The sequence below is a fragment of the Charadrius vociferus genome, unplaced genomic scaffold, assembly GCF_000708025.1.
Source record: "Charadrius vociferus isolate BGI_N301 unplaced genomic scaffold, ASM70802v2 scaffold90, whole genome shotgun sequence".
NCBI classification, from domain to species: domain Eukaryota; kingdom Metazoa; phylum Chordata; class Aves; order Charadriiformes; family Charadriidae; genus Charadrius; species Charadrius vociferus.
In genome coordinates, this window is record NW_009647222.1 from 10506392 (window position 1) to 10522477 (window position 16086).

A 16086-nucleotide genomic window follows, 5' to 3' on the forward strand; every position below is an offset into this window, starting at 1 on the left:
GGCCCAGAATTGCTTTCTTTTTTTAAAGAAAATTGTTGCTGGGTGAGAAATTGCATAATTTTCTCTTTTGAGCTTAATGGGACTTTTCCCTGTATCTGCTTTTAATTTGAGAGTTTCCAGTAAATGGAGACAATTATGTTCAACAAGAAACAAATAAGATTGTTATAAAATAGTTGGTAAGCATTTGAAAATCTTCAAAGTTGTAGAACCATGTTTATGTTTTATCTGCGATGCAGCAAGTTATGGAAATGCGTGGTTGCTGTTGGTGATAATGACTATTACATTAGTATCAGATCTGTGAAATGTTTTGAAAATTTACAGAAAAGCTTCATTAGCCATCAGAAGCTCTTTTAAATATGATGGTTAGCAGGTACTTGGTTTAGTGTAGTACCTGGGAGCTGTAGTCATATACTAGGATGCAAATTTGTTTTGCCTCTATAAGCTGAAAGCCAAAGGAGAGGCTTCGCATTAGGCGGTTAGAGCCTGGCTCTAGTTCACACACGTAGTACCTGTGGTCACTCTAATGACTAATCTCTCCTCAGCAAAATAGGTAAACATATGCTTATAATTAAGCAGATGTTTCCTTGCTTTGTTGATGTGCATTTTATTTCTAGAAAACTACTTCTATATATCTCTTCTCTGGGTGAAAAAATAAAAAAGAAAAAGGATGGTATCTAGCTTTCAGACTTGTGGGTCTGGAATAAACCTACTTAACTGACTTAAGCTTTGGGATGTGCAGGGTGGACAGCAGCAAGCAGGCAGACTGTCTGGTCTTGTTTTGATTTCGTCCCAAATAATTTCCCAGATTCAGTGCTTTGAAGTAGCAATACAGTATCTAATCTCTTGGCAGAGAAGAACATGCTCGTTATATGCCTTTTCTCAACAACCAAGCCATAAATGTCCCTGTTTGTTGGTTTGGTTTTTTTACTATTATTATTTAACATGCATAACCGAAACCAAACTAGTATGAAATGGGGTTTTAATTAAATTAAAAGGAGAGTATGAAAAGCCCATTTTTTTTCTCACCTCCACACCTGAGTCTGGACTTTTAATTTAAGAGAAGTACCCTGTTGCTGCTTGGAGCAGCCGCTTGGGGAAACAGATCTTCTAAATCTTGCTCTTCACTCCTGATGCACACTTTGGGTGTGTTAGTATTCTGTTTACAAAGCACTCCAGAGAGTGTTTGACAAAAAGCAGTGATTACACACAGGAAGTGCTGTTTTTTCAGTTTTTTATATGTTAATGATCACTTGAAATTTTCATGAAGCTCTTTCATGTGAAATGTGCAGTATGAAACGTTTCCTATAATAAGACTTAAAATATAGTGACTTTGTTGGGAGGGCGTGAAGTATCCATCTTCCTCACCACAGAAATAAAATAAAGAAAAACCTAAGGCATAGGTTGTTTCCAGAAATCTGCAATTCTGATGTTTATCGTTAAAAATGTATAATATGTAAGTATTTTTAAAAACAACCGTTGCCCCCCAATTAAAACCAGATCAGTTTGTTGCAAGTCTTGTTATGGTGCGTAACTTTTCTTTTTTGGACTGCTGTTTTAAAATACTTCTGTAGTACTCTCTGTTGTAAGAAAATGGTGCCCAAATGCAGATGAGCTGGTTCCCCAACAATAATTGGGCTGTCGGATTTGAGGGGGGGAGAGGTGGTTGTTTTCTTTTTATGTTTGTATAGTGTATAAAATATGCCACATTGTGATGACAGCTACTATTGTTTATTTTTGTAGGGTTGACCCAAGGACCTTTTCATCCTGCAAGAATCACTTAGCAAGATCTGCGTAGACTTGTTCCTAAGGGGAAACATGTCTGAGATTGACTATGAGAAGTTAGCTGAAATAGGTAAATATCTTTTATTATACTTCAAATGGCATCTGTGTAGAGTTCCACTTGATTTAATAGAGCATCTTCAGTAAGTGAGAGGCTTCACCAACATTTTGTAATACTTTTTGGAGCAATCCAATATAAGTTACAGCCACTGTACTGATGTGTACCCTATTAAAACCATTAGGGTTGAAGGTTAGTTTAATACATGCAGCTTTTATGAATTATTGGTAGATGTTCCTAGTGCAATTCTGGGCTATTGGAATATCACCATCATCACATATTGTGGCACAAATGGGAGTCATTACTCCAAAGAGACAAGTATTGAATGAGCATAGAGATTGCTGTGTTGCATGTTATCTCCAAAGATGTGAGTCGAGCTGAGCAATATGACCACGGCGTTAGGGACCTCATCATTTTGAAAGATCAACGTTAATTTTTTTTTTTCCTTCGGTTTTTGAGGATGCAAAGCTGAACCCCCAGAGCAAGAGTCTGCCAGAGCTTTTCCCCCCGACCACCCTCTGCCTCAGCCTCCCTTTTGCTGTCCCTCACCTTAGCTCTGATTTCTCCGTATCATGACTTCCAGCAGCAGCAGGCTGGCTCTCTTTTTTATTTTTTTGAATCAGGGCCTGATTCAAAATGCGGTGGAATCGATTTTCCCCTCAGTCTTGGCAAGCTCTGGATCAGGCCCCTCATGTTGTCTCCCAGCCTGGGTTGAATGGTGATAACACTGAGAGTAGAAACAGATGATCCTCTGCTACGGCTCATGGAGCAGGGCAATCAACTTCTCTATCATTTGCAGGAGAAAAATGGAGCTGAGGCCTCCCTCAGTTTGGAACTGTGAAACTTCCTTTTTATTTGTGTTTATTGTGAAACATCTCTTGAGCTCCAGTCCTCTTGTTCACATGTTTAAAAAAATTTTAAAAAAGGAAAAGAAAAAGAATACACAAAGAATTATCTTACTAGGTTAGGGTTAACTGGCTTTTCAGTAGATGTTGGGACTTCTTTAATCCCTGTGAATAGCTGCAGTACAAATAGGTGTGTGTATTTACTTTGCTTCTGTAGTTCTTTACTACATCACAAAGCAAGATAGCTTGATATCTACACTTTGTTTACAAATCCTTACCCTTGCTTTTTGGAAATGTGTCTATTTTTATGTGTAGTACAAAGTAATTTTTTGCAGGAGGAATTGGCCTCTGCCTCTCTGTACCAAAGGCTGTCGTTAACGTATTGGTTGTTTCTATTGTGTTTAACTTCAATATACATTTCACTTTCAATAAAGTCTGTTAAGTTCCAGTGGATTCTGGTAAATAGTTCATAGCTCCTGCTTTGCATCCCCATAGACTAGTGTTTTCTATTTCTTTATCTGTCTTCCCTTTGCAACTTTTTATTGCTTTGGGTGGCTACAGTGCTCAGACCTGGAAAAAAAAGCCCTACTAAACAAAATAGTATTTTCCTTCTTCTGAGTTTTAACATGACTTAGATATATAAAAAAGGAAAAAAATTGTGAAATTTATATACAGCATTATGTTTGTGTTATTCTTTCTGGCTTTTGGAATAAAAACATTCTTTAAAGTGAAAGAATACCGTTCCAGTTAAGGTTAGTGTAGCTTTTTATATATGTTACACTTTTAAAGGGTAGAAAAATACACATTTTTGGAGATGATAATAAGAATTTTAACTTTTGTTTGTATAAGGAGGACTCTAATGCTGTATTTCTCAAAGTAGATACTTTTTTTTTTTTCCTGTAGTACTGCTGATTTATTTTCTGAAGAGGCTTTAATGTGAATTCAGACATAAAGAAATGTAAAAGTGGTACACATGTTCCTGACTCCTCTTTGTCTTTGAGAAGCCCAGCCCCTGGTGGCATTTTTCATCCTTGTGAAATGCATTTTTGGTACAAACGATGTTAAAAATAAAAATGAGACAATAAAGCTTTCATGTAGTTGTTCATAGGATAGAAAGATACTGGGAAACTGTGAGTGGAAAGCATTCAGAAATATTTACTGAGTTTTTCTCTAACACTTATTAGCTACTAGCACATAAATCTCACTGAAATCAATATATTCTTTCTGCTCTAGTATGTCTTGCGTGGTGGTCAAGGCATATGAAATACATAGATGATCAGAAGGCACTTGCTGAAGTACTTTTTAAAGTGGTGTAATAATGTTATAGATAAAACTGTTAATTCTACCTTATTAAAACTTGCATGGTAAGAGATGGATGATGTACAGGGTGCAGTACACCTTATCAGAACGTTAATTTTTCTCTTTACGTGTACCTTTTCTTCTCTTAACCCACCAAGACGCTTGTGTGTTAATGTGTCAATAGAATCGTATTCTAGTCAGTTTCTAGAAAACATTCATTTGAATAGTGTAGAAACACTAGTGCCAGTAATTATCCCAGAATCTGTTCGTTTGCATATGTACTTAGGATCACCTCTTTTTGAACCTTACATCAGTTTGGAAAAAAACTTGGAAAAAAAAACCCCAAACAAACAAACAAACAAAAAAACCCACCCTGGAACAAGATCTGTTGACCTTGTGTTGCTCATTTCAGTGCAGAGTAGATTTGAACTTGAGGATCTAGTCCAGAATCTACTGAAGTTGGGGGAAGGATGCCCGTTGATTTTACTGGGCTTTTGAGCAGACTTTTAGACCTTTGCTTATCCTCTAGCTGGAGCGTAAGCTGGATGGACGTTTGGGTGCCTTGCATATTGGCAAGTTCAGAAGGTTAAAGGATTTCAAGGAAACGGTGGATTTTAAGGGAGGTGAGATGGAGATTTGTTTGCTCTTTGCTACCTTTATGCAAAGAATTGAGTCTGCTGTCAGCATTCACACAGGGTGTTAATGTGGAGTAGCTGTCAATGCACATGTTACTGTACTCTAACTTTGACTTCCCCATTTGGGCAACCTTGAAATAAAATGCAAGAAGCTGTAGATGGATACAACAAGCAGATTGTGGGAGCGTAGGAAATGATGAGACAACACCAGCAGTCATGAATAGCAAGGTCACAACACGCCAGAGTTTTTTGCTGAGATTTTTGTGAGCATCACAGTAGACCTTAATCTTAAGGAGGACATGAAGGTAGCTCTGAGGTAGTAAAGGGTTGCTTTTCCCACACATGAGAAAGAGTAAGGAACAAGAAACTATTTGAAATTGCAACAAATGGTGATAAAAGCCTGTGTTTTTGTCAAACTGAGCTAAATTTCAACCGTTCAATAATGTATCGGAGGCAGAAGTTTTTCTCTGTTAATCAGCACTTAAGCATTCTTGCTTGCTCCTTTAGAATTGCAGAAAGATGAAGCGGAAGATACGCAGTCAGAACACGAAGAAACATTTATGCCTCCGCCACTTGAGGATCCTGAGCTAAATATCAATCACCCCTACTATGATGTTGCAAGACATGGCATCATCCAGTTAGCAGGTATGTTTGGAAAACTCTATGGCTTTACCTTACTTATACCCCTTATCACATTTTTCTTACTGTACTCCTCAAGGTGATGCATAGGAATCACGTTGATGCTTTCAGCCTTCACCCTGAAAAGCAGCTGAATAGTAATATGCGAACTCAGTGCTTTTCTACAGATGAGTTATGAGCCATATATTTGAGCTTAATCTTGCTTTAAAATATACCTATAGCAATATATTATAATCTAAGGCCTAACTGTGGCTGTAATAGATCTGTACTTTATTTGTGATAAGCTGTTTTATTTTCTGAGTAACCTGAAATGTTGTGTAGCCACACATAATCATTTTTGTAATCTGCCCTGGAAAGGGTGTGCAACTGAAGAGATATGGATGGCTGTGTAAAAACTAACAAAAGTCAGAAAGGAAACTGTTGACATGAATGTTTATCACCTGACTTTCTGTTGTGACATGGAAAGAAGCTATGGGTACATAGCATATTTGAATATTGGATCATTTAATGTTTACAGTTGTTTATTTTTAAAACATCCTGGCAAAGTGTAAGACATGCAGGCATATTTAAGATATAAAAGCACCTCTTTAAAGTATGCATTGCGTATTCCTTTTGGCTTATTTTTGGCATCAATGTGTTTGTTAAAATAGCATTAATAATCACAATCCTGAACTAAAGAAACGTATACAATAAGAAACAAATAGCAGGATTTAAAGCTCATACTTTAGTGGACCTAGGTTGATTTTTCAGGAAAACAATGAACTCAGGTTATACATAGGTAGCTTCCTGAATTTGAGCCATAAACAGGATGTCATCCAGGTGAGCATCAACTTCAGCAAACCAGTCCTCTAGTGAGGTATGATTGACTAGGGCAGTGAAATCTGTGGTAATTTGACTTCTGACTTATAGTGGGAGGCAAATTTTACCCATAGTAATTTCTCTTCTTGACCCTAGTTAGACACAGAATAATAATTACCTTTTACCTTCTTCGAAACTAACCCCTCAACTTAAGACCCAAATCCATGAAGAAGGGAGTAAGAGATTCACATTCTTGCGATTCAAAAGCTGCTGCCTGCTAACCCCCTAGGATGTTTCTCACTCAAGCACCGGTTTTGGGATGGGGGAAATACCAAGATACCGAAGTTATTAATGAAACCATTAAAATCAAACTGACAAAGTGTGAAACAGATGTGTTAACAGACACGCTGGATGCACCGGAGTCACTATAGCTGTCCACCTAAGAACCTCTTCCATCTTCTGTATTAGGCAGTGCTGCGTGTTAACACTTTAAAAGAGAACTTTCTCCATATTGGTGTTTGCTTGAAGTAAAGTTGAAACATTAGGTATACTCCTGGTTTAAATTCACTGGAGCAAATGGAGGTATTCACAAGATGAATCTTGGCAGAAATGTTGGATTATCTCTGTTGGTTTTGTCCTTAATACTGCAGTCTTTTGCAGGGGAAAAGAGTCCTCCAGCCATTGTTTAAGCTCAGAAAAGAGTAAATGTAGCTGCCATTTTAGTCAGAAATATATGATGGGGTTTTGGAAGTCTACTGGACAATTTAAATGAGAAGCACAAGACAGGAGCTGTGCTTCAGAAGGCAGTCTGCACCCTCGAAAGCAGCTCTGATGGTGGGATGTAAGAGGAGAATGCAGAGGTGTGCATATGAATGCAGAACACGGGGAAGGCGAAATATGATCCAAAGACATGCTTCACCTCCACAAAATGAGACCTCCCTATCCCCAGTGTTAACTGGCGTGGAGTCAGGTTTGCATGTTTTCTGGATTTAGATTCAAGTGAGGAAAGGACGAGCTCTTCAGATCTCCTTCCCATCTTGGAAAAGGCCGGTCCCTTTTGCACAAATAATTTTAAAATGATCTGTATGTATCTTATAATGCTTAATATCTCTTTGAATATGACAAAGTATAATTTCAGGGTTTGGAATGGCTTTTTTAAAGCAGTTCTGAAAGCTGTTCCTTCAGTTCAAATTCTGTGATTGAAAGACAATGAAATGTATTGTTTGAAATGATGGAAGAAAAAGAAAGAATTTAAGTGAAAATATTTGCAGTAATTTACCCGTCTCTTACAGTGATCTACATTCCAACAGTTAATTTTAAAAAACTCCAAAATGCCTTCTTGCTTCTCACAAATCAAAATGACTCATACCTGCTTTCCATAACAATGGATTTGACTATACGCAAAGGAGATTTTTTGAGTTGTATTCATACAGTGTGAAAATACAATTAATTAAATGAGAATAGGGGGCACTTTAAAAGATGTAAGTTTTAATAATTGTTTGTTAATCACAGACTGATTTCTGTCACTAATACCAATGTACAGCTGACTGCTCTAAGCATATGTAAATGGAACAGTGCTGCAATGCTGGTTCTTTTTATTTCGGTTTTGAAGGAGAAATTTCAGTCTGTTGCCTAAAAAGAAACTCAAGATTATTTTTCTTTGTGGCAAAAAGGAAAGGACATATAAGCATGTGTGATGCATCAAGCTTTCTTATTTTCTGTAGTTCGTTTCTATGATGTGATTGCTGACAACTTCTGGCAGTACCTTTTTTTGATTATGTGCTTACTTAGTAGGACTGTGTCTCTGATGTTTGTGTTTTCATTTAACTACCAGTTACATCCCTTTATGTGTTTGACAAAACTTTTTAATGGAAATAAAGTCCATCATTGTTTTAAATCTGTATTTCCCTTCTTAGCCTTTTATTGCTTTTCTAGTTATATTTAAACATTTCAGGTATCTATCCTGGGTCTTTCTAGAGAGTAACCATATTTTTCTTCAAGATCCAGTTGATTTCATTGCCATTTCTGATTTTGAACCAGTGCCTTAGAAACTGATTAGAGTAGTAATTTATGTAGATCAGACTGTGAAAGGTAAAGTTGTAATTTAGGTTTTGTGAATTACTTAATAAGCCGAAGACACAAGTCCTAATAATTTTCAGTCCATCTCAGTGACAGCTTTGCTACTTCTTGCAATACCTTTAGGAGCAGATCTATAGTCTGTAAATGGTAGTACCACAGGAAAGAACTGTGTTTAAAGATTATTATTTTTTTCTTACAATATTTACTTCGTTAATTTTTTTACTTCCGAAGGATATTCCTGAAATCAGTATCTCTGACATTATTTCACCGGTACCCTTTTGGGGAAAACAACAAATCAACTGGAGAGACCTAAGACTTGGGCACTTTTCAAGAAGGAAGCTGAGGGCTCTGGTTCGTAACCTGTTTGTCGCACAAGAACAGATTTTAGTGTGGGCTTTGCACTTTACAAAACACGTCCTAACCATTTGGGTGGTGTTGTGATTTTCTCTCCAAAATAAGGGTCGATATCAGTGAAAAGTATTTCCTGCTCTAGTGAAGAGGGAACTTGCCAGAGTGATAGAAACATGGGTTCAAAATCCTTAGGCAGGAATTGAGCTCGGATTTTCCAAATTCTGCACTGGTTTTCCTCTTGCTTCTTTCTCCAACAATTTTCTTCTCAGAATGTGAAAGGAACTAAATTCTTATTTACCGCATTCCTTCCTTTGAACTTCAGATTGTAAGTTATAGTGTCTTTTTTAAAGACAGAACTGAGTTAATTATAGCAAAATATATGGACGTGCTTTCTTGTTGAATCTGAGAAAATATAATGGGTCTGCTTTAGACATCATTTAGTAGAGCAACAGGCTTGCTAAAATAAACGATGGCTCAAAGTGCCAGATTCATATGTTAATGTGAACTCAATTTTAAGTTTGGGTATCCTGACAGTATACCACAAGTCATTATACACCCGATATACCTTATTAAAAAGAAAAGCCTAGCACTATTTCTCCTTTACCAAGTAAATGTAAATTATATTCCCTGTTTGACTATTCTGCTGTTTCTTTGCTTCCTTAGATTTTCTTTTATGCTTTCTGTGAATTATCAAAATACTTAATTTTGCATCACGGAAAGCAGTTTTGATTTTCAGTGCCACTTTTTAAGACTAAAGCATTGTTCTAGTCCAGAGAGTCGGCCAGATAGAACTGTACAGACATTAGAGAGGTTAGCTTCAGGAACTCTCTCTTATTTCAAGTTATTTTACACTTTGAGGAGCACAGCTGAAATGTAAATAATTATTTACATTAATATTTACATAACTATTATTAAAAAGCAAACTTTTGCTTTGCTTTCAGCTTATCTGAAAAAAAAAAAAAAGTGCTATGGCAAAGTATTTTTCCTAGGCAAAATAAAAAACAAAAATTGCTTATGGAGGAATCCCCTTCAGAAAGAGGGGAATGAACAAGGTTCCTGACGTAGGAAATCTCCTGAACATTCACTCATAGTCATTCCTATTTAGAAATACATCTGAGTGTGTTTGTTTTTAATTGCAATTGTAGCCAGAATTAACCAGGTGCAGTACAGGTGCAATCCTTTCACAGAAAGTTAGTTTCTAAATAAACAGGTGGACATAAGTGGAATCCGGAGGAATGAATGCAAAAAGGGAACTTTGTGAAATCGATACGAGTTGACTCTTGGAATTTAAAGTTGTTGTCATTCTCCCAGTTTCCTTGGTGGGTCTGGTCTGCGTCCCAAAGGCTAAACAGTATAATGGATATTTTAATACTTGATCTTTCAGCTGGCTGATATCTGTTCTAATGTATTTTCATGTGATCATCTGAGGTGATCAATGCCAGGAGAAAGAGGACTCAATTTTTTACAGCTAAAGGTGTAAGCTTCTCCTGCTAATGTTGAGACTCAGCTGTGTTATCTTGGCTATGTATTTCTTAACTGACTAAGAAGTTTGCCTTTATGGATGGGCAGAGACCCACAGCGGGCTGGTTGCGGGTGTATTTACTGTCTGTTACTTAGCCTAGGCAAAACACACAAATTTCATGATGGCTTTTTTTGCAACCACGTATTTCCCTGAGTCACAGAGAGTAGAAGGAGGCTTGGAATGGCCAGGTTTGTCTGGGCATTATAAGCATAATTGAGGCTCGATTTCACTAGCTTGAATTCTATGAAAGAAATGAATATGTGAGCAAGTGTTTTCACTGTTGTGGCAAGTCCTCTGGATTTTGACCCTGCTTCAACTCCAGTTGAAACCAATGACAAACCTTCTGTTTGGAAGAAGCCTTTAGGCTTTGTTTTGCAGTAATGTGATAACGACAAGCTTCAGTGAAGTGAAATGATATTTCACTTTTCACTTATAAAGTAGTAATGTTTAGTATCATCAGAACAAAAGCTCTTAAAAAGTCATGCTAAAATTACAGTGTTCAAAATATCTCAATTGCAAATTGGAGTGAGCTGTATCATTAGAAAAAAAAATTTTCATTTGCAAGAAGCAGTTAGGAAGTGCTGTGCCATCCAAATTCTTAATTAAAAAGTAGAACGATCCCCTTTCCTACTTGCTCTTCCCCGTGTCTTACTGTAACTTGTTTTTTTTTCTACTGCGAAGTTTGATATCAGAAGCGATGTATGATTCATGTCTGTTTCAGGGAAATCCGGACAAATAAAACCTTAGCGGGTAGCTTGTATTTTAATGTGCATAAATCTTGTTCTCTACACACCCCACTCTGCTCACTGAGCGCAGAGGAGGAGGCTGCCGTCGCCGTGCTCTGCTCCCGGGAGTGGCTCCGCAGCCAACACAGCTGATAATCCTGCGGCTGCCTGGGAACGCCTGCAGATAGCAAGTGCCCGATCCAAAGGCAGGAGCCTCCTACCCATGGGCGAGAGAAGTCGATCAGACCTTTTCTATCTGAGCCAGTGGCTTTAAAAAAAAAGGCATAGGTAGGTGGCTAGGGGAGTATGAGTGCCCAAGCAGTTAAGGCAGTCAGTCTTTGGGAATGCCTCCTAAATATCCGAAGCTCAAAACCAGTACAGAAAGGTAAGGAGAGGAGCATGTTTTCCAGGGAGGGTAGAACAGGTTATCAGCTTTCACCTGAAAGTGTTTGGTGACATTAGCCTCTGAAATAAAGTAGGTTAGTACAAAACTACATTTTTTTACCTGAAAGTGAAACATGAAGGAGCAAAGCTGATGTTGCACTTCAATTTTGCTTTGTCCCCTCTAGAAAATGAGACATCTTTCAGTTCTATCTTATTTAAGTTCAAGTCGTAGGGAAATAGAGGTTTTGTGGGATAAAAATATACTGTGTTCTGATTTAAAATCTGCATACTTGAAATTACACTCTCCTTTGAACGTGCAGATAACTGCCACTCCCCATTTTACCCTTCAAACTGCACTTCCACATGTTTAGGTAAAAATTTTATCCTTGAGGTCATGGGATTCAAACTGTCGGACTGGGAAGCAAATGCGATGGGAATTTCCCAGGGTGCACAGTCACAGCCCTTCTGGTGGAGGGCAAGGGATGCCTCTTTCTGTTTTGATCAGCACTTTGTGTGTCATGTTAAAATTTGATGTTGTTCAAAACGTTACTGATGCCTATGAAGAAAGGGCAGCCTCGTTCCTTTCATTAACTCTCATCACTAACAGGAAGCCGGCTCTGCTTTATTTAGTGTTTAATAAATTTGAGGTTCTCGGTCACCTTTTCTGGTTTGCTCTTGTTGCCTATGTGACGCTGCAGGGTGGGAGAATGAGGTGCTCGGCTCTGCTGGTAATTTTGGGAAAGTTTCTCAGCCTCAGTATTCCCATTATTGAAACTGGGCAATTATATTTGTTAGTGTTCTGAGTGTATCTATTTGCAGTCTTTTCTGAAGCTGGTTATTTTTTTCCGCCTTTTAATTCAAGCAATTGAATGTGACCAACAGTAACAATTAGTGACTCATTTCGTAATTTAATGGGAAACCTTTCTTAGATTTATTTTACTCATAAAAATGCTTGCCTCTAACGAATAAAATATTCTGCAGTGCATTGTAACACAGCCGTTTTTTCACAAACAAGTCATGATTTAGAGAACAATCTTTTATTAATGTTTTAATTTAATTTTAGTACATCATTCATATTAATGCATGTCACATTATAATGCCTTTATAAGTACTCTGAGAATATCAAATAAGACACTTAAAAATAACTTCAGGAAATAAATCATTGTCTGTTTAAAAACAATATGCAGACATACCTGAGTCCATATAATTGTGGTGTTGTGCATATTCTTCCTTTAGTGGTGCTCAAGCACCTTATCTAACCCAGGAGTCAGAATATTTTTTTTAAAGTGGACACCACTTTAAAGGACACCAGGCCTTGTGGGATGAAAAAACACCTTTGAGAAAGATAATGAAAATAAGCAGTCAGTCAAAGAAGGAGAGGAGGAAAGAACCAGACAGCAGAGAAAGCTATATTTTGGAAGTCAAAACTACAGGACTACTATCACTACAAGTGATAATTGCCAAAATTCAAGCTGAGTTAGGTCTTTAAAGATGTTAAAATGAATAGTAAAAGTTTCTTTGGTTGTATAAATAAAAAAAGAGAGAAGTTATCTTCTGTGAAATAAGAGTGGGGTGGCAATCAGAGATAATCCAGCTATAGCCGTCAAACTAAATTAATACTTATCTTGGCTCTCAGTAAAGACAAATGATGTTGATATTGTTAGGAAACCTTTTTAAGTCCTGTATGTGATGTTCATCTGCTACTTATTATCTAACTCTTGTCACCCATGTTTAGGAAAGATGCATTCCGATTGGGGCAGGGTAGAGGGTAGCTAGTTTGGGGAAGAGACCAAAAAATCTAACTTGTTTACAAGCAGTGTAATACAGGTTGGGAGAGGATATGTTTATTGTCTAGAGAGTCATGTGGGATGGTAAATAGTACTGAAGGAGAAGTGCTCCTTCAGCCGAGTGATGTCATTGTCTCACAAAGAAATTGGGACAAACTTGCTATGACTTTTAGACTGGAATTGAGAAAGCAGGTTGCTAGTTGTCAAAACAGTGAGCAGGAGGAGCTAGAAATAGAAAAAATCTAACTGTTTTGTAAAATACTGCTCAACAAATCAATGGAAGGATTATGTGGTACAGATCCTGGTGGTAACACAGGCTTGGAACTGATAATGCAGAAGATGTCTCCCAGTCCATGTTCATAAGTGAAAAGTCATTAAGCGTTGATCTCGCTTCTTCCCTCCTTTTTGTCCTTCTGCACCTAAAACAGAATGGGTTTAAATAGATGCCGTCCCATCATGACCTTTTTTGAGCACAACTAGGTAGGAATTAGACAAAGCAGATACAGGATGGTTTTTTTGTAGTGTGGAATCTGTTAGGTGAGGACAGTCGCCTCTTCCTGAGTTGAATGGAGGAAAGCGTATTACTGTCAGTGATGGGTTTTCGTGGAAAATGTGTGTTTGCAAAGCTACAAATTAGAAACAGCTTAAGAAGCGGTCTGAAGCTGTTCTAACCAGTTTTCATAGAAATGCTCATATGATTTTATTTACTTGTTTAGTGAATCCATTACAGATTTAACTTCCCCCATTTTACTTCTTTTTTTACTTGTTTATTCATTACAACTACTCACTTGATTAGGAGTAGAAGGGGAGCTACAGAATTATAAAGAATATCGAAAATACCCTCAATTCTTAGCTTTATTGTACTCCTACAGATATCGAAGCTAAACTCTGATGTTTTAGAGGCAATAGAAGCCAGTATTAAATATCATTTAGTTTGAACATTGAAATTAGACCAAGAATGTCTGAAGTAGAAATCCAGTCTAAACATTTTCTGGGATGTTTCTGTATTGCTTTAAAAGGAATGGCATCTTTCATGTAGATAAATGTTAAAATGTTAAACACCTCACAGTCTTCAGTGCTGAGTTACCTTCAGTATGAGCATGATTTAACCTCTGTGCCTGGCTTTCCAGATAGTGGAACCTGGGTGTGGGGTGGGCATGGCATGAACACCAACCTTGTCTATACAGACAGCGTGGGTGACGCTGTCATGAGTCAAGGAGTAAATGAAGTTGAGTGCAGCAATATATGCTTTGTCAGAGGAACGAAGGGAAGGACACTTGGGGATCTTCAGGTTATGAAAAGCGTGTTTGTATGCCTTGCTTGTTGCGTTTTAAATGTGATCTGAATGTAGTGGTGCTTCTGGAAAAGAGTATCTAAGAAAGCTTACATTGGTTAAAAAAAAAATCTGACTTACATGTGTGACAAAGCAAATGCCCAAAGTGCTTGTAGGCAGAGCGGTATTCTGATACATTCCAGAAATAAAGCATGAAGAGTTTTAAAAGAGGTCGCTTCCAAGACTCCTGGGGAAAGCAGGCCTGTTTTCTTCCATGACTGAAAGCTGCAGGAGGACTTGAATGTTCCCTGTCAGGAGCTGAGCACCACCAACCACCTTTGAATATGACTTTCTCAGCTTAGCTTCCGCATTTGCCCAGCAGCTGCTTTGTTGCGCTGCAGCGGTTGCCAAATTGCTTTCTGTAGGCAACATGTGATTTGACAGGGAAGTTTTGCAGTATGTTTTGAATAATGATGGGAGATAGAGGTAACCCCAAATGCCAGAAGATACAAGCCATTCCTTCAGATCACTGAAGTCCCATTGCATAAGTAAATAAGCGTTGTCTTTACTAACTGTTTTGTTCAATAGGTGATGACAATTCTGGACGGAAGGTGATTACCTTCAGTTGCTGCCGTATGCCCCCCTCCCATCAGCTCAATCACACCAGATTGCTGGAGTAAGTTTCTCTCAATCTCCTGCGTGGACTACTTTACATTTTATACATGAACTCCTATTAGTTTGTTTCCAGGTGAATGAGCTCTCAGGGAGGAAAAGCAGGAGGCGGGGAGTGAAATGAAAAAAGGATGTAGGACCCTACTAGTGTTAATATTAACTGAATGAGGTGTGGATGAAACTGCCAGAGTTACTTCACCTGGAATCATAACTAGAAGAAGAAATTCACTGTGTACTGAAATTAACTTGTTGTCTTAATTTTTATTAATGAATTCTAATAGTATTTGAAAAATTGAATTTATCATGAGGACCAATGAAAGAGAAATTCTAGTATTTTAGTGCTCTGTACATATGTTTTCATGAATAGTAGTGTTTGCCTTAATTTCCTATACTTTATCTCCTAAATCACTCAGCAAGAGCATTGTTTAGTTATTTACATCTTAGTGGCTTTCCTCTTTTTATAAAAAGATCTGCATTATGTAGAATATATAATGCTTAACATTTTTATATGTATCTCACTTTGTAGTGTTTGGGGTTTTGTGTTCAAAGAGATTGTGAATATGTAAAATCACAACATTCTTCCGTATAAACTTGCTGCAGCAAGGTACCAGGACATGTTTCTGCCTTGTAGTTTGTCACTACAAGGAGATCTGTTCTGCCGTGACAGTCCTGTTCTTATTAAGCATTTTAAACCAATTTGGATTTCTTGTACAGCCTCCATTGCCAAAATGTTTAAGCACCTTTCAGCTGTCAGTACACACCACCTTTGGAAAGGACCGAAGTGCTCTTATCTCAACTTTTCAGAAACAGAGAGGGATTAGAAGGCAGGTTATTTAAGAGATGTGTTTGAGACCATGTTGCTTCATTTGTATGCTCTTCACACCTAGGGTGATTTCCACAGCCTTATGCCAGAAGTTTCTGTGTAGCACAGAGGGAACGTTAGTGCCTAGGAGGAAGAGCCACGCCAGTCAGCTCCTCACCTAGAGGAGCTACCTGCAGTCATTAATAGGAAATGCCAAAGAAAGGAGTGTGACAAACCATGTTGCTACCAGGTCTAAGAACCCTTCCTCAGTTCTGCGAGGAGGCACCTTCATGAAACTAGGATTTCCAGCCCTTAGACTCTTCTGGACTTGAACACTTACATGCTTTCCTGTATCTGAGTCCACAACAAATTCACTTGGGATGTCTGTGCTAAGAGGGAACTGAAGGCAGGTGTCCGAATGTGAAGCTAGCAATATAG

At 37.9% G+C, this 16086-nt stretch overlaps 1 protein-coding gene across 1 annotated transcript in view; it reads left to right on the forward strand.

Moving 5' to 3' along the window:
* Positions 1-1815: 1815 nt before the first annotated feature.
* Positions 1816-16086, forward strand: part of ARHGAP8 (Rho GTPase activating protein 8) — a 58590-nt gene continuing 44319 nt past the window's right edge. Inside the window, exons 1-3 of the mRNA XM_009879711.1 lie at positions 1816-1852; positions 5124-5261; positions 14763-14850. Coding sequence (XP_009878013.1) covers positions 1816-1852; positions 5124-5261; positions 14763-14850 — 263 coding nt within the window. The remainder of the gene's footprint in view (positions 1853-5123; positions 5262-14762; positions 14851-16086) is intronic.